Below are 21,896 nucleotides of genomic sequence, written 5' to 3'. Positions count from 1 at the left end.
TATTGAGTTCAAAATTAGTATAAACATATCAAAGTTTTACAAGTACTGAAAAATGCATTTTTCCCCTGAAAAGTAAAAATTTCAAATAAAAAGAAAGTATTGCTACTAAGTCCTTTCTCCTTGCTCATTCCTATTACCTTAGTTCTGCCTTTCCAGTCCCTATATTCCTCTGTTCTACCATTCTATTCCATTCTCTAGAACCCCCATCTTATTGTTTAACACTATGTTTTGTTTTGTTGTAGATCTTTATATCTTATAATCTTTGTACTTTATGGTAATCATAGGAATCAGACTCTCTCCCCAAAAGACACTATATCTTGGATATCCTTCCTATAAGTTGGTTGCTGCTGCTTGAATGCCCATCTCTACCTTTGCCCAAAAGGAGAAGTCAACCTACTCTTTATTGCTTCCTGACCTTCTCTCTACCATTAGTAGAGGGAAGATTCTCCAGATTCTCCTCATTTGGGTTCACTCCACTCCTCGATATTTGCCTATCCAAACTATAGGTGTAGACATCTACTAAACCTTGGAACATTTCCTCTCCTTTCTCATAATACATTATCTGGATCACAATATTCCTTTATATCCTTCTTTTTTCCCTTATATTTGGTGACTTAGATCTATGTGCAAAGTTCCCTTCCAATGCTTTCTAGTTCATCAGGCTTCTCAATTCTCAGACCCCCTATCTTGTCTTATCTTCAGGCCCTCATGAGAGTGGTCAATAACTCCTTTATCTCAAACTCTGAAATTCCCCCTTCATTTTCCTACCTACCACTCTTTCTATCTCCCTCTACTTCATTCCTTCTAAGCTAAAGTACCCATACCACAACTCCTTCCTTCTTTTTCTCTTCTAATTAGCACCAATCATATTCTGGTTCTGTATGCCTTTCTTAATACACTTAACCATATAGTTGACCAATTTAACTTCCTTCTACTCTTGTCCTTTTAACTTGCCAACATTTGTACTCTGCCAGTCCTGAACTTAAAATGAACTTCTTCATCTGACTTTTCTGTTCTTATTCCTATTTTGTTCAATACTGCATAACTAGACTATCTAGATTCACTATAAATTTATGTCATCTAATCTCAACTGGACCTTCTATGTTACTAGGTAAGACCCAACAAGACCTTCTATTGCACTTTGCAGATAAACTATTTCAAACTTTTTTCTTTTTTTTCTACCTCATTCTCTCTAATGCCTTGTCTCTTAGTCAATTGCCTTCCTTCTAATTTTACTGAGAAAATTGAGGTCATCAGTCTTCATTCTTCTCTCACCTCCCCTGCTCCATACCTCAAAACTATTATACATTTCTAATCATTCTCTCCTCTCTTCCAATCTCTGAGGGAGGACAGGCCTCTTCTCTTTTTCAAATTTAACTCTTCTATGTTTCCCCTGATCTCATTCCTTCTTCTCTAGGTGTTTTCCAGAGTGATCTTTCCCTCCTCTCTTATCTTTAGTCTCTCCCTCTCTCCTTCTCTTCTGTTTACAAAAATTGCCAGATCTTCTCCATCCTTAAATGATCTCCCTTGACCCTGACTTCTTTCAAGATATCCTAGATTTATTCTCTCTTTTACTGCTAAGACCTTAAAATGAGTTGTCTACTCCCAATGCTTTCTCTTCCACCTCATTTTCTTCTCAACTCTTCTTTCTGACCAGAGTTACAGATGGTCTAGTAACTTGGCCTTCATCCTCTTTGAATTTCCAGTAGTTTTTTTATACTGTTGCATGCTCCTTTCCTTTGGATATAATCCTTTAATCTTCTGTGGGGCTATTTTCTTCTTTATCACTTCCTTTGAGTTCACTAATGGGTAGCTCATCATTTGAGAAAATGAGACCAAGGGCAGAGCTTGGAGAATACTCATGCTTAGAGGTATGGTTCTTTTCCATCTTTTTTCAGGTTCATAATCCATTTTTCCCCTCTTCTTCCTCTTTCTTTCCCCAAACATGGATATCCATCAAGGCTTTTTCCTGGATCCTCCATTCTCAAATTACAATCTACTGCTTTACTCATAAGATTCCACGGTACAGTTTTCACCTTTATGCAAAAGCCCCTAAATTCACCCCAAATCTCTTTCTCCTGACTTTCAAACCCAGATTGACAACTGCCTGATAAATATATTTTTCTGTATGTTCAATAAATATCACAAATTCATCATATTTAAAGCAGAATTCATACTCTTTTCCTGAAAATTTTCCCTCTTCTAAATTTTTCTATTACTATTCTTTGCATTAACGTTTTTTATTACTATTCTTCACATTACTCTTCTCCTGCCACTCAGGTTTCTAACCTCATAATGATGCCTTACTTTTCATTCTCCTTCCCCATCATCTCCTTTTACACAATATATCTAACATTTATTCCTTCTCTACATTTGCCTTTATTCAAGAACTCATCACCTCTTGCCTTTTGTAATAGTCTTCTAATTATTCTTTCTTCGTTCAGTTTCTTCTCTAATTCACACCCTAAATTTGCCAAAAATAATCTTTTTAAGGCACAGTCTGACCATGTCATTCTCTGACTTTTAAGCCTTAAGCAACTCCCTGTTGCCACTTATTTTGACTCCAAACCATCTATCAAGTCTTTACAGAATTTCTACCTTGCATGCATCTACATTCCATCCATATCATATTATTAGTCATTCCTTGAATATGACACCCTATCTCCTGCCTACATGCATTCTCAGAAACTTTCACATCATCCTTGTCTTTCAGAATCCTTTTCTTCCTTCAAGATTCATTTCAGGTACAACTTCTTCCAAAAGACTTTGCCTGACTTTTTTTCTTTGATAGCTAATATTCACATAGCACTTTAAGGTTTATACAATGCTTTACAAATATTATCCCATTTTGTCTGCATAACAACCCTGGAAGGTAGGCACTGTTTTTAATTCCATTTTGAGAGAAGGAAAAACTGGGGCAAACAAAGGTTTAAATCACTTATCCAGGTTCAAACTAGTAAGAGTTTGAGTCAGGATTTGAACTCATGTCTTCCTGACTTCAGATCCAACACTCTATACATTGTGTCATCCAATTGCCTTGAATTATACTTATTGGTATGCATGCTATGTGTATATATATATATATATATATATATATATATATATATATACACATATATATATATATATATATATATATATATCACTCCCCAGTAGTATATGTATTCCTTGACTACATATATGGTATCTTTATATTTGTATCCCCGACTATATGCCAGCATTTAATAATGAATAGTTGTGAATTTAATTTCCTCCTGAGTATACATGTATGTTGGAAATATATTAGAAATTGAGATTACATTAATCTGGGAACACATTTTATCAAGAAAAGTATGAGCTACTGACATTAATCCTAGCTGTTGTATATCTGACTGTTTTCTAGTTTTCTAGGCACTTCTCTATTGTCTGTCACTTTTATATCTTTGATTTTTATGCCATTTTAGTATAAGTCATCCAAAGTACAAAATAGTAAATAATGTTCCTTGTGTTTTTGCTGCTACCAATGCATGGTGGTTCTTACTCTTGGTCTTTCTTCAGGTAGTAGAAGTAACAATCTTTGCTTCCTCCCAACAGAAAGGATGTGGATACCATCTGGATTTACTGATGGTAGCTGTCATGCTTGGTGTATGCTCCATTATGGGACTCCCATGGTTTGTAGCTGCCACCGTTCTCTCAATTACTCACGTGAACAGCCTGAAACTGGAATCCGAATGTTCAGCCCCAGGGGAACAACCCAAATTTCTTGGCATCCGAGAACAAAGAGTTACAGGGCTCATGATTTTTGTCCTTATGGGTTCATCTGTCTTTATGACCAGCATTCTTAAGGTAAATCAGGTCTAAATTTATTCATGAAATCAGTAGACAAAGTATATGTTTCATTGTAAATAAGTAAATTTCAATTTTCTAAAAATGATTCAGGGGGCAACTAAGTGGTGCTATGGACAGAGCACTGACCCTGGAGTCATGAGGACCTGAATTCAAATTTGACCTCAGACACTTAATAATTACCTGGCTGTAGGACCTTGGGCAACCCCATTGCCTTGCAAAATCCCCCCCCCAAAAAAAGAAGTAACAAAAATGGTTCAGCAAATTAATCACCTATTCTTTAAATAAATGCTTATTGTTAATTTTAACAAAAACAAAAACATGACCTTTACTGAAAGCAAAAATTTCCCATTTACATTTTGAACTTCTCATTAAGTATATGAGCCTCATTTCCTTCTTTGATAAAATGAAGAACTTAGAGATGACCTCTAAAGTTTCTTTCAACTGTAAATCTCTGATCTCACACACATAGACTTTAATTTGATAAAAATAAATGTCTAAATTGGTGGCATCTAGGTGGCATAGTGTATAGAGCACTGGGCTTGAAACCAGGAAGATTTATCCTTGTGAATCTAAATCCAGCCTCAGACATTTACTAGTTATGTGACCCTGGACAAGTCACTTAACCCTGTTTACCTCACTTCTTCATTTGTAAAATGAGCAAGAGAAGGAAATGGCAAACCAATTCAGTCTTTACCTAATGTGGTCACAAAGAGCTGGACACAACTGAAAACAATTGAACATCATTTTGACATGATTAAATTATATTCTAACTGTGATCAACTTCTTGGCAAAAAAAGACATTTTTTTGTTTCTGACTGACATTATTGATTTTTTTTTTTGCAATAAAAATCTGACATTCTGAATTTGATGTAGGTTCAAACTAAGTAAAGGTTCTATTTTCTTCTCAGCGGGCAGATATCATTCCAATTAATGATATTGGGCATTGCATAGAGGAGCTGAGATGAGCAGAGACTTGTCCATGGCCACATTTGTCATCTCCTGTTCTAAATACACCATAAACCTATTTCATGACAATTGTCCATGCATGCATTCATTTTCTTATGTTTAAAAGGGGTGTTCTATCCACTGTAAAATTTTTAAAAATAGTTGTTTTGTCTCATATAATTTAATGAACAGTTCTGGGTTGTACTAATTAGACTTGCAGCTATTACTTTTTCTCAGTTGGCTACAACTTAAAGAATATAAACAAATTATTTTGCTTTAAATTAAATTTTAAGAATTCTTTGTTGGGGTGGCTAGGTGGCACAGTAGATAGAGCACTGGCCCTGGAGGCAAGAGTACCTGAGTTCAAGTCTGACCTCAGACACTTAATAATTACCTTGCTGTGTGGCCTTGGGCAAGCCACTTAACCCCATTGCCTTGCAAAAAAAACTTAAAAAAAAGAATTATATGTCTATTTCATATTATTCTACAAGGTTACCTCCAATAATATTAAGATGATGCTTGAACTTTAGGTTAAAAAAGGTAAAAATGCAATTGCTTGCTTGTTTCTAGCCTGGTATTGACAAAAGTAACTAGATATCAACTGCATTTTTCTCTTTTCATCTTGATATTTTAGCATTGTAAAGACAAAGCTAAAATTTTCTGAAAAAATATAAAATATTTTTTGCCTCTTATAAGTCACACTAGGATATCTTTGGTAACCATGAAATAACACCTCAGAATAATATCTGAAATTAATGAAGTGTATGTTATTCTCACTGCTCTGATTTTCATCCCTTTCCAGTTTATTCCAATGCCAGTGCTTTATGGGGTATTTCTTTACATGGGTGCCTCATCTCTAAAGGGAATTCAGGTAAGTTTGTCAAAATAAAAACTTGTAGCTTCCTCTACAAAGTATTGTGTTTGGACAATGGGATAGCCAGCTTAGGAATTAACACTAGACCATATGTCATCTAGACCAAAATTGGTTAAGATTTACCAGGAAAAAAAGGCCAAAGTAGAATCCTTCTAGCCACTCAGTAACCTTCCTTTATCTGTTTTGTTCATTTATAAAAAGAAGAGGCTAGGCTAAAAAACATTTGAGGTTTCTTCCAGCTCTCTATGTCAAATCCTCATTCACCAGAATCACAATCCTATAAAATTGTGTTTATCATTAGCAAATTAATATTGTAGGATGATACAGATTCCATATGCAAGAAGAATGAGAATTTTCTAAGTAAAGAGGTATATTTAATATAGTTTCCTTTGTATTTAAACGTCCAAGCTGTGTTCCACAATTGAATTTTATTCAGACCAATTATTGCTCTCAAAATAAGAGAATCTATAGTTCTAGGATAAGTTTATTGTGAGTTTAATTTATCTTAGGTTGAGTAAAAGAACTACATAAACTGTTATGTTCTTCTTGTGTCAGGCCTATTCTGCATTCACCCCATTGTCCTTATTTTAAAAATGTGGAAAAGAAAAATCTTAAAAGTCTCAAGGTTGGATAAGGTTTATTCTTGGCATTAACCTAGAAAAAAAAAACTCTTTAGTTGGGAAAAGAATCAGCTGCTGACATTCAAAAAGAAGCTTGATTCTAAGGTCCACACTGAGATAAAACACAACTAAATCAATGGAGATCTGAGTTGATGTAAAGTGTCCTTTGAAGGGATAAGACAGTGGGGGGTAGCCTATGTGATGCTAGGAGGAACTGATTCTTCCAAGGAGAATAATTGAGGGAAGTGTAATTTAATTTTCCTCACACAAAAGTTCATTCATTCCAAGAACTTTTCCTCCTAGGAAAGTACAATTCCAATGATTCTGGGCTTCTGTAAGGCAATCAAGGAAAAAATGCCGGAAGAGGTTTTGTTTGTTTGTTTTGCTTTTTTTTTTTTTTTGCCTTTGGCAAAAGTTCCACCAGCACTAATTTCATCTCTAAGTGAAAAGTATTTATTATTAGGCCCCAGGCTCACATAAATACAGCAGCATAAGTTTAAGAAACAAAGTAAAATAGTTTTGATAGGTTTCAACAGATTTTTTCCCCCTAATTCCACTCACATGATTTTGTACCCATGAGGTTTAGAATAAAACAAAAATGTCAAGTTTTGGAATTCTTTGGGGTGTGAATCTTTCAAATGAGAATCGAGGAAAACATTACCCAAAGGCCTAGGAGAGAAATCTAATGAGTTTTAAGTAGCAACAAATGAAACAGAACAAAAAGTCCTTCATGGAGAGTTCGTTGACATCTTCACCTTGTACTTGAAATAGTAGTGATTGTAGAGCAATGAAAAGGTAATCAGAAGAGACAAATACAATATTAAAAAAAATCCATTGTTACTATTACTTGAATATTAGCCATCGAGTATTTGTAAAATACCAGTATTAGCAAGGGAAAAGTTAAATCGTTCCCCTATGTGTGGGAGGCTTCTATAGAAGTTACCTGATTGTTTGGCAATATTAAGAAACTTATTATCTAGGCTTCTCACTCTGAAACGTGGTAGAAAAAACACTGAGAGAGATCACAGTGTTCTCACGTACACTGTTTCTGTATTCAGCTGCACAGTCACTTCTATATTCATTCCAACACTTTGAAAATCCAAAGTAAAGCAAATGTGCCACTTAAACAATAACAATTCAAACACCCACACACCAAGGTACACTTATGTAATTATGCAGCTTCACAACTGGAGAAAGGTTCACTGGGAAAAACTAATTCTATAAAATCTTAGAAATTCATATATAAGCCAAGTGATTTCATTTTACTTACCCCCCCCTTTTTTAAGGAAGACTCTACTTTATTAATTTTGCTCCACACAGATATAAAGACATTACTTTTTTTAAATACTCAAGATAAACAATTCAAAAGACTCTCCTTGTTTATCCTCCATAGAACAGTGTCCTCCAAATACATAATAGGATTTCAATGATTATTTGTTGTTTAGAATGCTAATAATGGTGATCCATCTTCTCAAGGACCTTCTCAGCTAATTAGTAGTGGGTAGAACTTAATTCATCAGATAAATGAATCCCCACTAATGTCTTATCCAACCAACTAATAAAAATTAAATGTGATTAACAAATTTTAAAGTTGTTTATTATTATTATTATTGTTATTGTTATTACAATGAGAGCATAGGATTGAGTACAGTCCCATTGAAAACCAGGAAACTTGAGGTTTAAACTAACCAAGTACTGACATTGTTTTTCCTGTAGTCTCAAATGTGAATGGAATGATAAATGAAGCTAAAATGTTAAGACTGCAACATCACTTTATGATAATATGGTTCTTCTTTCCATATTAATCAAAATAATTTAATTTCTCTTACAGTTCTTTGATAGAATAAAACTTTTTTGGATGCCAGCAAAACACCAGCCAGATTTCATATACCTACGACATGTACCCCTAAGAAAAGTCCATCTCTTCACCATCATTCAGATGAGTTGCCTTGGTCTCCTATGGATTATAAAAGTTTCAAGAGCTGCTATTGTCTTTCCCATGATGGTATGAAAACGCTATGCAAGGAGCTGGCATGTGGACATTTTACTGGATCCTCCACTCAGAGGATAGGAAGAGTGAAATATAATAAAATTGAAATCAGTTCATTTTGGTGAAATAATAGATTAAAATGAGTGACTAAAATTAGGATTTGGATTATTTATAAATTTCAATTATGCAGGCTAGTTTTATCTCCTTAACAGTGAGAATAATTGACATGAAATTTAGTTTGGGAGGAAAAATAGATGTTTAAAAACATCCAAACTTGAGATTAAGGTATAAATATCATGAGGAAAGAAATATTTTGGAACTGAATGAGTTTAAGTCTCTTATATACTCCATAACTTAAAAAGAGGTGTTCAAAACAAAAAAATTCCAATATAAACATATTGATATCAATAAGATATTGTATCAATATTATTAGTATCAATTAGTATTACTACTATCGATATTTATATTAGTATAAGAGTTCCTTGTGTCTAATACTGACATTAAAAATACAAAATTATTAATAGATTTTAATGAGTTAGGCAAGATAACTTTAGCTTATTCATAATAGAAATATGAATTTTAAATTTTCTTTCACCATCATAATTATAACATGCCCAACCCTTCCATATTTAGGCTTACAATATTTTTTTTTAAGTATTAGTTATGTGTTAGGAGTAATTTCAAGTTCTAAACAACATATTCCAGATGATATGAACTATATTCTTTTGTATTAACATTTATTTTTATATCAACCAAAATAAAACATTTTGGTATAATATGAAATATTTCCATTAAATACATATACACATCCCATTTGCTACAGGTCTTAGCTTTGGTGTTTGTAAGAAAATTGATGGATTTATTTTTTACCAAACGAGAATTAAGCTGGTTGGATGATTTGATGCCTGAGAGCAAGAAAAAGAAATTGGAAGACGCTGAAAAAGAGGTAGGTCAGAGGAAAAACAGCGCTGATTTTTTTATTTTAGATTTCAATTCTCTTTAGTAATGAAACTCATCATTTCCCACCCAACCATTGGCCCTGAATAGCAAAAGTTCTTTGAAACAACTAGATTACCCTGTTTCATTTTATGTAATCACTGCTCCTGACAGATGTGAATTGGAGAGCTTAGGATTTGACACCAGAAAACTGGCATTTGGAAAGAAAAAAAGAAAGTGCTTACTTGATGTGTTTAAACCCAGACACACTGAAAATATGAGGCTATTTTAAGGAATGATTGCTTCTATTTATAAAGTGAGCCAAGTCACAAATTCCATTGAATTTGTAAGATAATTTGAACATCTAGATATACAATCTTCAGGTGCTATGATTGGCTTTAAAAACCCCTATCCTGAGTATAGTGAACAACAGATAATGAATACTATTGTCTTCCAATTCCTATGTATGCAAAGACTGACCTGGTTAAATATGTAAGAGGGTACTATTATTACTGGCATAAATGTTGGCAAAGAGACTTTAGGAAAAACATTGTCAGTCCTTGGTTAGTTTAAATAATGAACAGGGAGAAATGTTTTTAGATTTGCTTTTCAAATTGATGGAAGGTTAACTTAATCGAACTGTTTTCAGAGAAAACTGTTCTTAATTATTTTCATGGACTATTTCTCTGTCCCATTTTGTTTCACATCCTAAAAGAAATATGTCACTTTTTGGTGCTCCTGCACCACAATTCAACACTTTCAACGTGATAAGATTACTTTTACTTGTTTTGTCATTTCTAAATTTGGGGAGTTATTCTATTGATATCTATTTAGGCAGTTATAAAATAATGTAGAAATCACAGAGTCTGCAGATGACAAGACTAACTAGTAACATATTTGACACATTAGTTAATCACATCAATTTAAAAATAGAAAAAGGAAAGTGAAATTAACATTTAAAAGAAAATATTTGGTGAGTGTTTGGAAATTGGTCTTTATATGTATTATCTATGAGAGGTAGAGTGAATTTATCCACTTGCTTCAATCATAAGCATGTGTTACTATGTCCATAAATATGTTCCTTTAAACCATTCTAATGTTTTTCATCAGTTCCTTTCACTATTTATAGAAAGACTCATCATGAGACTCCATTCATTGTTTCTTAGAGAACTGTAACTCAGCCATGGAACTGGGTTGTTGTACCTTTCTCTTGTGGTCATTTCATTGCAAATGATCTCTCCATTCTTGGTGACCTAACATGATGAAATAATTTGTACAAAATATCAATACAGAATATCAATCTTCTGTAAATTGTCTAGAAGGCATTTTTGAATCACGTTTTCTCCAGTTACACAAGTTTGAATTCCAGTATTACCATTAGTTCTGTATTTTTCCAAGTATACTACAGAGACTAGTATTTAAAATTTTTGCTTGAAATATAAAAAAGCAAGACCCTACAAGAATAATATCCAATAGTATTGCTTTTCTTTCTAACCTTGATTTTAATTCATTTCTAGTGCCCTTGTTCTTTAGACACCCCACCACCACCACCACTAAAAAAAGGCAAGGTAGGACTCAGTCCAAACTAAGTCTAAAGGAGATAGGAATGAGCTAAGGGGGAATGGGGGAGGGAAAGGGCAATAGGTGATAGAAGATTGTGGGAGAGGGGACTCAGATACAACACACTTTTGGAAAGAGCCAGGATGAAAGGAAAGAGGGAATAGAATAAATGAGAGTGGGGAGGAATAGAGTGGAGGGAAATACAGCTAGTGATAGCAACTGTGGGAAAAATATTGAAGCAACTTCTCTGGTGGACTTATGATAAAGAAGGCAACTCACCCTAGAGATAGAGCCATTGGAATCTGAACACAGATTGAAGTACATTTTTTTTCCTCTCTCACACTATTCTTGAGGTTTCTCATCTTCTTGGGGGAAGAGGGGTTTATATTTACTCTTATAACAAAATTACTGTAATAATATAAGATAAATAAACCAAAATCATACTTTAAAAAAATAAAGGAGATAAGAATCAACAAAAATATTTTTGAAGAATAAAGGTACTGACTGACAACTGAGTCTAAAAGGCCACCTGACCTTTCTATCCTTAAATTACCTTGTACATGTTGAATTTCCTATCCACATAAACCACTCTCCAAGGGGATTATAAATTCCTTGAGGGAAAGGATTATTTTGGCTTTATCTTAGTACCATTTAATCTAATACAGTACCTTGCACATAGTAGAAAACCTATCAAATGTTTGTTAAATTGAGTTTAGCTAATCTAATTAATTAAATTTATTCTCAATTCCAGCTTTCTAGTTGAATGCAATTTGCAAGTAGGTTTCTGAATAAAAAAGGTTTGCATACAAAGCTTGCTGAATGTGAATCTCCCAACCTTTCCAACCTTCCATTTATTATTAAACACATCAAAGCAGTAACTAATGTCTTATTTTCTGTGACTGCCTGGTCTTTATCTTCTTTTGAATGTCTGCATTTCATTACCTCTGATGAGAAAATCATACTAACTGCTTCATTAATATAATTAACTCAAGATATACCCTATACCTTGAATAGATACCCTTTCCAATTCACCATCATTTTCTTCTCTCATACTTTCCTTCTTTTAAAAAAATGATTCCAATTGAGATTCTAAAGCAAAATTTTGTTCTTCCAGACATAATTCTTCCTTCATTCTGAGTACATTCAAACTTCTTTCTTTGAAATGACATCTTTTTTTTTAACAAGGCAATGGGGTTAAGTGACTTGCCCAAGGTCACACAACTAGGTTAATTATTAAGTGGCTGAGGTCAGATTTGAACTTGGGTCTTCCAGACTCCAGAGCTGGTGTTCTATCCACTGGACCACCTAGCTGCCCCTTCTCTCTTTGAAATGATGAGAAAAAAATGTTTTCTATCCTCTACTAGATAAAACCATTCTGCTCCATAATAGTTTACTTTTCCATTTTCCTTTAGACTATTTTCACCCTTCCAAACCACTCAGATGATAATAACAGCTGGGCATTCTATAGTGTTTTCCTCTTGAATATGATTCCATATGTTTCTTGTTAGTTTTAAGTTCCCCAAGAGTAGGGGCCCTGACTGAGTAACTGCCCTTTCACAGAACAATACAATATTCCACTAGCTGCTGAGTTTAACAAGGAGGAGAATTTTATAAACAGTAAAAATAATACCTTAATTCATGGAGATATTTGTTTTCTGAAAGAACTAAATATAATTGAATATCCAAATTGCAAAGATGCACACCATCATGAGATTAGGATTAGAAAAATGGTTGATGAGGCTATAAGAAAGAAAAAGTACTATTGAGAACTGATCCTCAACCTCTGATTTGAACCGTTAACATTAGGTTCCTTGCATTCCTTTCCCTCTTCTATATTTATCAATTGTAAAATCTTTATCAAATCATTTCATGTGTTGGGCTCTCATCTATAAAATGAAGGGGTTTTGGACAGTAATAACTGGCATTTCTATGGTTCTTTAAGCTTTGAATACTACATTACAAACATTATCTTACATGAAACTCATAATCACTTGTGATATAAGTAGTATAACTGCCCACATTTCAAAGATGAGACTGAGGTATGTTAAATGGCTCACTTGTTCATGGTCACACAGCTGGCCAGATATGAAGCCTGCTCTTCTTGATAATATAGCCAATATTTAATCCAAATCTAGTACTTCATAGATTATACCATTCTGCTTAGAGGTGACTTCTAAGATCCCTTCCAACTCTAATCTATTTTGATTCTACTTAATTATGACATGGGAAGAAAAAATAAGGACAATGACAGTGTTGAAATAATCTCTTGTTGAACGCAAAATAAATTCCTGACCAGTGTAGAGATAATTATGCATCTGACAGTTGGAAAGAACAAAGGAAGCAAAGAAATGTTCATTCTTCTGCTTGAAATAAATATTAAAAATGTCCAGTCAATATGGAGAGTAGGAGGGTTAGACTAAAAACTCCCATGGGTTTATTTTCAACCTTGTCCACCAGACCTCAGTATTTGGCTTCCTGGAGGCTTATGGTATCAGCAGCAGGCTGGAGCCAGTCAAGAGAACTCATTGTGTCTTTCTGGGCTTTTCTAATTCCATCATTCAGTTTTCTAGCATATCATTCAACAAGATGATAAATGGATCAAGGGAGTTGTCAAAATGCTTCCTTCATAATATTGCATTTCTCTATAGTCTGAACTAGAGGAGCAACTTCAGTAGAAGTCTGGCAAGATGGCAAATTTTAGGAATGTCTCTAACGTAACATCGAAACTGCTCCCTGAGACTTGAATTTAAAACAGGTTCACCTCTTGTCCTTTTGATGATAGTTACAAGTCTGTACTTTTATCCCGTGGGGTTTTCCTCCCAGTAGCAGCACACTTCCGGTCTCATGGCTTCAAGAAAACATTAGGTTGACCTTAAAATTCAATAATGAGCTAAGCAGAATAAATAGCTACACAGGCCAGTCCAAGGTCGCAGAGCTTCTGTTCCAAATTTCCATGTGCTTCATGCATATGCATATGCATATGTTTCAGTTTTTAGAAAGAAAGGATTATAATCAGGGTAGAAATGAATATTGGAACCCTGACATTTTACACATTGCTCTGTGTAAATGAAAGGCTTAAGAATCAAATTCTGGATGTCCAAATGTGTCTGGAACACCAACACCCCTTCCTAGTTAAATATTTCTCAGGACTTAATATCTATCCAACAGAAAGGACTTTATATATTCCACTAATGAGGAAGAAGGTAGTTGCATTTTTGGCCAAGTGGATGTGTCCATTTCAGACAATCTCATTGATATGTTTTCCTAGAATTTGAGTTGTAAAGAAGTTACAAAGTTGTTTGTTTTGTGTTGAGTGTAAATCAGTTGAATATTCACCATGTATGGAAGAATTAGAGGATAGATAAAAGAAATAGAAGACAAGGTCTTCCAAAGATTTACAGTCTGTTGGAGAGACTTAACACCCACAGCAGAGAGCCATAGGACAACCTACAAAAGCATCCATTGAGGTAGGTATTTTTTTGAGAACTTGGTAATTGAGCACAATCCTACAGCTTGGTCAGGAAAGGTAGAGGCTAGTAAGCAGTATTTAATGAAAATAAAGAGATTTAATAGAATTGAAAAACTAGGAGAGAATCTCTTGCCTGTAGAAACTTTCCTAAACAAGGTCAATGGTTGCCTTTGGAGGGACTTTTCAGAAGTCTGAAATTTTTGAATTTTCAATATACATCCATGTTTTTAAAGATTATTGGGCAAGCTTCTTATTCGATGATTTCTTATGTATTTCTGAATATCCTACCCAAATTATTATTTTTTTTTTACTTATCAGGAAAAAATGTAGCTTTGAGATTGTATCTTTTGTTAAAATGTATCTATGATTTTATTAGTGCAAGGAACTCCAAGTGAGGCACTTTCTTTACCAAAATAAGTCTACACCTTAATTGAAATTTACTCTTAGAAGATTGCTTTGCAAACTGAGGAATTTGGTGATTTACCCAGGGTCACACAGTCCATAGGCTATGAATTCAATTCTTCCTGTCTTAGGCCAGCCATCAATCCACTAAGGCTGCCTTTTCTTCTACCACATGGAGATGGTTAGTCTTGCTTTTCTAGGTTTTAAACTTGAGTTGCTTAATGAAATAGTCATAACAAGACTATCTTGCATTTCATAGAGGCTTTAGATTTAGGAATACTTTCCTACTAGCAAATGCTAAATCTACCTAATCCTTAATTCATTTATAACTTAGTGACTATAAAAGCCCAGGAGGGAGAGAGAAATAGAATAAGCATACCAACCACTGTTCAATTGAATTACAAATAATAACTCATTTTATATTGCTGTTCATATTCTCATTTTATACTGGAGGAAAGAGAAATTCAGTGACTTGCCCAGGATCACAATCTAATAAAAGCCTGAAACTAGAGTTGAACTCCGGCCTTCCTGATTCAAGACCCAGCACTCTAACCATTATAGTCTTAATAAGACTAAGACTTCCATTTTTGATTTAGAAAGTGGTCAATATTTCTTTGCTCAAGGGTGAAGTTATGCTTTGGGTATCTTAAGGACCATAGATTTATTTGTTTATGTAGAAAAGATCTCATTTTATAAAATAAGAATAATAGCAATTTTAACTTATTTAGAATTTTACAATTTGCAAACTACTTTCACATATATTTATTGACTATAATAACAGTTATGAGATTTCAGGTAAGGACAAAACTGGGGCTGAGATTGTAAGAAAAGATTTACTCTTTGTCACACATCTTAAAGCAAAACAGGACCTGAAGCTAGCTCTTAGTTGGAGACTTCGGAGAAGTCCAAAGCTCTCTCTAAAACAACTGCTTGCTCCTCAGTAATGACAAATGTTAACCATTTCTTAAAAAGAGCACTTTCAGGGAATTTTGACTCCTAAGACACTCTTATCTGTTCCACATATTTGACAAAGGTTACAATGATGAAGAAATGAGCAAGGAAAGAAAGACTATCACACACACACACACACACACACACACACACAGAGACATAGACATAATATATAGATAGAGATAGATAGATAGAGATAGAGACAGATATCAAATATATACATATATATATATATATCATCATCATCATCTTGATATATCCATCTTTCAATCTCCCTTTCCTTGACTTCCCCAACCAGACCCACTTGTGGACCTGAATACCCTTACCATCACCACCACTATCTGCCCCACTGTAAAGCAAAATCCTATACTTATCTAGATTCCACTTCCCTTTGAAGTTTAGGTCAGATCTTACTTCTCCGTAATGAAAACCTTCATTGACTTCCATCTCAAGGAATTTTTCCTCTTTCTGAATCAGATTTTATCTCTTTTTTGTTGTGAAAACCTTCATTGACTATTTCATCTCAAGGAAGGTTTCCTCTTTTTAGATCACTTTTTTGCCAGTGATACTACTTGGTTTATATGCTTTGTTCAACTACAATGTAAGCTCCTTAACATAGTTCTATGGACTGCACATTGTTTAAAATTCCTCTTTGTGTTCTACAGATATGCATATATAGCTCAATAAATGTGTTGAAATAATTGGTTGATTGATATTGGGTTTATTTTTATTTAACTTTTCCAGGTCAGGTTTCTATTTCTTGCAAAAGAATACCAATATCTGTCCTTAATTATTAGTCTGAAAAAATGTTTTGAGCTCCTAGGACTATTTATTTTAAATATGAATATTCACTTAGTCATATTTGTCAAGCACTCAGACATCCTTGGGAAAAAAGTCACCATTTATATAGTGATTTTATGTTTTTCCAAGAACTCTCTCATCTGTTTATTTACCTGTCTATCTGTCTGTCTGTCTATCTATCTACCTCTCTCTGTCTCTGTCTTTCTCTCTCTCCTTCCCTTCTTCCACATAAATATATACATATTTTATATATATATATATATATAAAATTTCACTTGATCTTCATAACAGTCCTATGAGATTGTCACTATTATTGTCAGCATTTTACAAGTGAGGAAACTGAGATTGAGAGGATGAAGTGAGGGTCTGAGGCAGTGTTTGAACTCATCTATCCTTCCTCTAGGGATAGGGTCCTACCCACTCCTCTACCTAGCTACCTCAACCTCCAAAGAAAGTGGATCTCTTACTATTCACTGTAGAACAGGATTATGCATAAGGTGACTGAGCCCTATCAAAGAGGGCTTAGTAACTGAAGTGATTCAAGGACTTTGTTGTAAAGCATATTTTTACCTTTGAACCTCTCCCTTAGCATGAATTCCCAGAATGGTATTTTGGCAGAGATGCTTCTTCCAGCGTCTGTTCTTCCATAAGGGTGATATAAGTTGGGGTGGCGATTGCCTTGAGGTCAATCCATGTGACCCCTTGTGTCTGAGAACATGCTCCTCCCAAGAAGTATGCCTCTCTATTTTTTTTTTGTTTCTTTATTGAGATGCTTGAGGGACTCAGCATGCAGTCTCTGTGCTCCTGCAGGCCCACCCAGCTTCCTTCTGGCACTGAAAGCAGCCGATGCTCTGCCACCTTTCTTTTCAGATAAGCATGACTTGGAAAAGCTATCTTTAGAGGTGATGAGTTTTTGTTTGGATGGAATTATGACTTGTATAAAGCCCACGCATGCTAACAAGCCACAGAGTGCAAAATAATTATTGAAAGTAATTTGAGAGAAAAGTGGAAAATCATATAAAGGGGAAAAAACATACTTGTTCTCAAAGATTTGGCCTTGGTTCTCCATAGTCAGGTTGATTGACCAATGTTAGCTATGACCTCATCTCTGTACAATTTAGACTTTTTTTCTCTCTCACTGAAATACATGATATTTTATTCAGAGTTAGAAAGAATATGCCACATACAATGCTTATCATTCCCTGGAGAACCATGGAAAAAAGTGTTGATTATATAGAGAACTATTTCATTTGGAAAGCATTCCTTCAGTATTCAAGTCTTTAACTCATTTTCCATGGAAGTATGACTTCTGAAATCACTTTATGTTTTTCTTGTTGTCATACATTCCACTTTTATTTTACTCATCATGTGGCAGGTGTTAACTTTCCACTTTTGGCAGGATACATTTGTTTTTCTCCCATATTCTCCATGATGGAATTATAGGTCAATGCAATGTATAAGCTATAGCCTATTTTTTTAAAACCAGCCATCTCCCAAAGGCCAATAAACTATATCCAAATGTATAACACTCCTCAGGGCTATTCAAAATCAAATGTAATATAATGTAGCCTTGAATAGGTTGGTTAAGGATATAAATAAAAATTTCCATTCTTTTGTGTTAAGCCTAAAAACATTAATAAAATTCATCATAAAGTAGGTTTAATACATTCAAGTTTTAACACTTTTGTCTTGGTAACAAAGAGAATTGGAACAACTGGAACAATTCTCCCTGATTAAATGACCAAGTCAACAACCTTAATGATTTAAAATGATCCTTAGTATTTCTATGAATTTGGGGGATTTAATTGACACCTTTTCGGACAGTCATGTGGATTCAGAGTCATAACCTAGGAACATCTAAGCTTTCTCTTTGGGTACAGAAACAATAGTTTGTTTAAACCCAATACCATGTATAGCACAATATTCTACTATTAACTATATTTCATAGTAGCCTTTAAATCTAATTTTATCTGAGAAGCATAGATTCAAAGTTCTGTAAGGCACCTGATCATTCATGTAAAAGAAAAAGGAGAGCTTTCACTTTAGGAACCTCATTATATTCTTATTCTTGATTATGACCTCTCCAAATGAGCTTTTCTTTTTTTTTGGAAGGAGGAAAAAATATAATTGCAAATGAAAACTTGAACCATAGGATTTAATGCTGAAGATGACCCTTGAGTAAGGTCCTAGAACATTCCTCTAGTTTTTAGACAGGCTTGTATTTCAGTTACCTCAAAAAGAAAACTATTTCCCCTTACTTGAAAAATATATGGAGGAGTACATCCCACAAACTCCCTTGGTAATATTTTGGAACGTAGTCCAAAATCTTGAAGTCCTCATTACATAATGGTAAATTTAGTTCACAGCTAAAAAAACTGTATAAAAACTCTTTATGAAAATGAATCAGATTTTCAATTGAGTGGCATGAAAAGGATTGTTGTTAACACTTAAATTATATCATTTGGGGTAACATACCCTTAATTACTTGTGTTCTTGGTAACTGATGTTTTATTAAAAGAACTCATGCTAACATTAATAAATACAAACAAAGAAGAGGTTCTCAGGGTTAATAAGCTAATGAAACATTAATCTATCCCTGTTCTTTAAAGTAAAATGGAGAACTAACAGGTGTAATGTGCTTACTTTGAATATTGTCTTCTCAGGAAGAACAAAGTATGTTAGCCATGGAAGATGAGGGCACAGTGCAGCTCCCACTGGAAGGACATTATAGGTAAGAGGCTTTCTTTAATATTGATGTTTACTCTGTGACCTTTAAAAAGCATTATTTCTGGCAACAGGAAAAGACACTGAAAGCACAATCTAATAAGTGGGTAAAGGAGGTAAACACTTGGGTTTTAGGCCCAGCTTTGCCACATTCAGCTGTGTAATCTTGGGTTCTGTCCCTCAACAATGTGATCTCACACACTCAACCATATGAATTTTGGTAAGTCAACTCCCAATCTGGTTGTCAGCTTCCTTATAATACATGAACAATTGGACTCTTTATCCCTAAGATCCTATCAAATCTTAATTTTATTGTTTTATATTCTCTTTGAAAATACCCTTGGATTAATACACTAAGAAAATAAGACCAGAATTATTTAGACAAGCTTCAACTTGCCAACAATTAGCAAACATATATTAAGTGCTTGCTGTCTTCAGGTCCACTACTAAAAGGGATACATAAGACAAAAGCAATGACCTTTCTTGAGGACCTTACATTCTAATAAGAAAGACAATATGTAAATTGATAGTATCATAAAAACAGAGACTAGCTGTAAGATAGTCTTAAAAAGGAACACATTAGCAGGTAGGTAATTTGGAAAGGTCTCCTGCAAAAGATGGGATTTGAACTTGAAGGAGGTTAGGGAAAGTGAGAGGCAATGATGAGTGGTTATGAAAGCAGTGAATGCTAAAACTTGGAAACGAAAGATAGAAGGGTCTGTGGCAAATTTAATAGTTATTCCCTAAGATGGTTATCTAGTGAATATATAACACTTAGATTCTTAGTACCTGTAGCAAATGGTCTGAGTACTTTCAGTGGAATTTCAGATCAGTTCCTAACTTGAAAAGCTAAACCATCCCAATGAGATTAGTAATCCCTTTAAAAAAATTATGAAGCACAGTTCTCCTTTTTGCATAAAGTTGCTTCAAAAGGAATTTCTACTAGGCATTTATTATAACTAATATAATAAATAAATTATAAACTTGGTCATTTAAAAAGTTTGTGTTGATATACATAATATTATTCTCCCAAATGTAGTGTTTTTCAGGGCTACAAATAATTATTAATCTATATATTCTACCCCTAAAAATTTTCAGATATTTTGTTAGAAAACTGTAATTCTCTCTGCTACAACTTTTACATTAATTTTTTTAGTTATGACTGTTTTGTGACCTTACTTATAACTAAATTTATACCATAAAAATATCTTCATAAAAAATGTTTTCCCTCCATGGAGGCAATTTATATAAATTGCAATATTAAAAAATAAGATAAAACAAACATTTCATCAAGTCTAACCTTAAAACTGAATTCGAAGATCTTTTATGATTATTTGCCACTTAAAACTGGACCTAGTTCTTTCCCTCATAGAGATTTTGTGAGAATTATTGTGGCATAGTAGATATAGAGATCATCTCTGAAACAGGATCTATTAACTGATCTATATTTGCTGTGTGACCCACAGAAGACCCACATAAATATACTGTTAGAGTCAAAAGGGATACTTAAAACTTATCAAGTATAATCTCCCCATTTTACAGACTATAAAACTGAGGTCTGGAGAAACTAACAAATTAAAATTTTTTGAAAAGAATTATTTCATTTTTAGTACTTATTAATTAACTGATTGCCCTTAATCACAGAATTAGAACAAATGTTTCTTCATAACATTATTAAGGGAGAGGAAAGTAAAGAAATTGATCTTTAACCTGAAGATATTTATTCAATTATTCATTTAGAGTCAAGTGCCTACTGTATGCTAGATAGCATTAGATGCTGAAAATATCCAAGACAAAAAAAATGAAACAATCCTTTCTCTCAAGGCACTTACATTTTACTAATAACATGAGGAATGCAATAATTGCTTTTCTTAACATGAGACACAGCTATGATTCGCAATTTCCAGTATTTTGATTTTATAAAATATGTTATCCTGTCTGCTGTCCTATGTATCCTGTCCTATGATTCCAGTGAACACTTAATTGTGTTCATTTTTAGAGCAGAAGTTTAGAACCATCCAAATTTTGGTCCTTGAGGGTCTACCTTCCAAGAAAGTCTATCTGAAACAATCAATATCATGGCAGTGAAGTTCTACAAGCCATAAGGAAAATTCTTGAGTGCATGAACCACAAAACAGTACTAGAATTTGAATAAGGAAATCATTACCTATAATGGATGACTTACATGCCTGGGATACTTTGAATTGGGTTTGGCTTTTCATTTTTCATGCCTATTTGATTTAAAATTTAGAATCACGTAGAAGACTACAAAGGTTTATGCTATAGACAATCTGTTGATACATATACTTTTCTTGCATTTTATATCATTAGCAGACCACTGGTGCTGGCAGCCTAAGTAGTTATTTTTTTTTATTTTTGTATGAACTTCCATCTAGAGATGATCCATCTGTGATCAACATTTCTGATGAAATGACAAAAACAGCATTGTGGAGGAACCTTCTGATCACTTCAGAAAACTCAAAGGATAAGGAGTCAAGCTTTCCTTCTAAAAGGTTTGAATTTTTTTAGTAATAACAGCATGATGTATTAATCCCAGGCATTTTATAACCTCAACTCATTAGCTAAAGAAAAAAAGTCAATTTACCAACAAATTGAAAACTTAAGTTTGGACAGAGAAATCTTTAAAATTGGGGCATAAATTATGTTTAGAAGCAAAATTAAAATGCTTCTAAAAATTTCTTTCTGCAACCAAAGCATCATTTCCTAAGCTGTCATTTATTTATCTGAGCCTCTTAAAGTCATTTTTCCTGATCTGCTTCAGGCAAGAAGAAACAT

The 21,896-nt window shown here is 33.8% G+C and overlaps 1 protein-coding gene across 3 annotated transcripts in view; it reads left to right on the top strand.

Moving 5' to 3' along the window:
- The window catches only part of SLC4A10 (solute carrier family 4 member 10), a 377,012-nt gene that overhangs the window by 346,143 nt on the left and 8,973 nt on the right, over window positions 1-21,896 (top strand). For all 3 annotated transcript variants that reach the window (XM_074215846.1, XM_074215845.1, XM_074215847.1), the window contains 6 exons: window positions 3,574-3,825; window positions 5,576-5,644; window positions 8,099-8,272; window positions 9,081-9,203; window positions 19,040-19,107; window positions 21,497-21,613. In XM_074215846.1, the coding sequence (XP_074071947.1) occupies window positions 3,574-3,825; window positions 5,576-5,644; window positions 8,099-8,272; window positions 9,081-9,203; window positions 19,040-19,107; window positions 21,497-21,613 (803 nt within the window). The remainder of the gene's footprint in view (window positions 1-3,573; window positions 3,826-5,575; window positions 5,645-8,098; window positions 8,273-9,080; window positions 9,204-19,039; window positions 19,108-21,496; window positions 21,614-21,896) is intronic.

This window comes from Macrotis lagotis, chromosome 1, assembly GCF_037893015.1.
Source record: "Macrotis lagotis isolate mMagLag1 chromosome 1, bilby.v1.9.chrom.fasta, whole genome shotgun sequence".
Lineage (NCBI taxonomy): Eukaryota > Metazoa > Chordata > Mammalia > Peramelemorphia > Peramelidae > Macrotis > Macrotis lagotis.
This window is presented reverse-complemented; position numbering and strand designations above follow the sequence as displayed.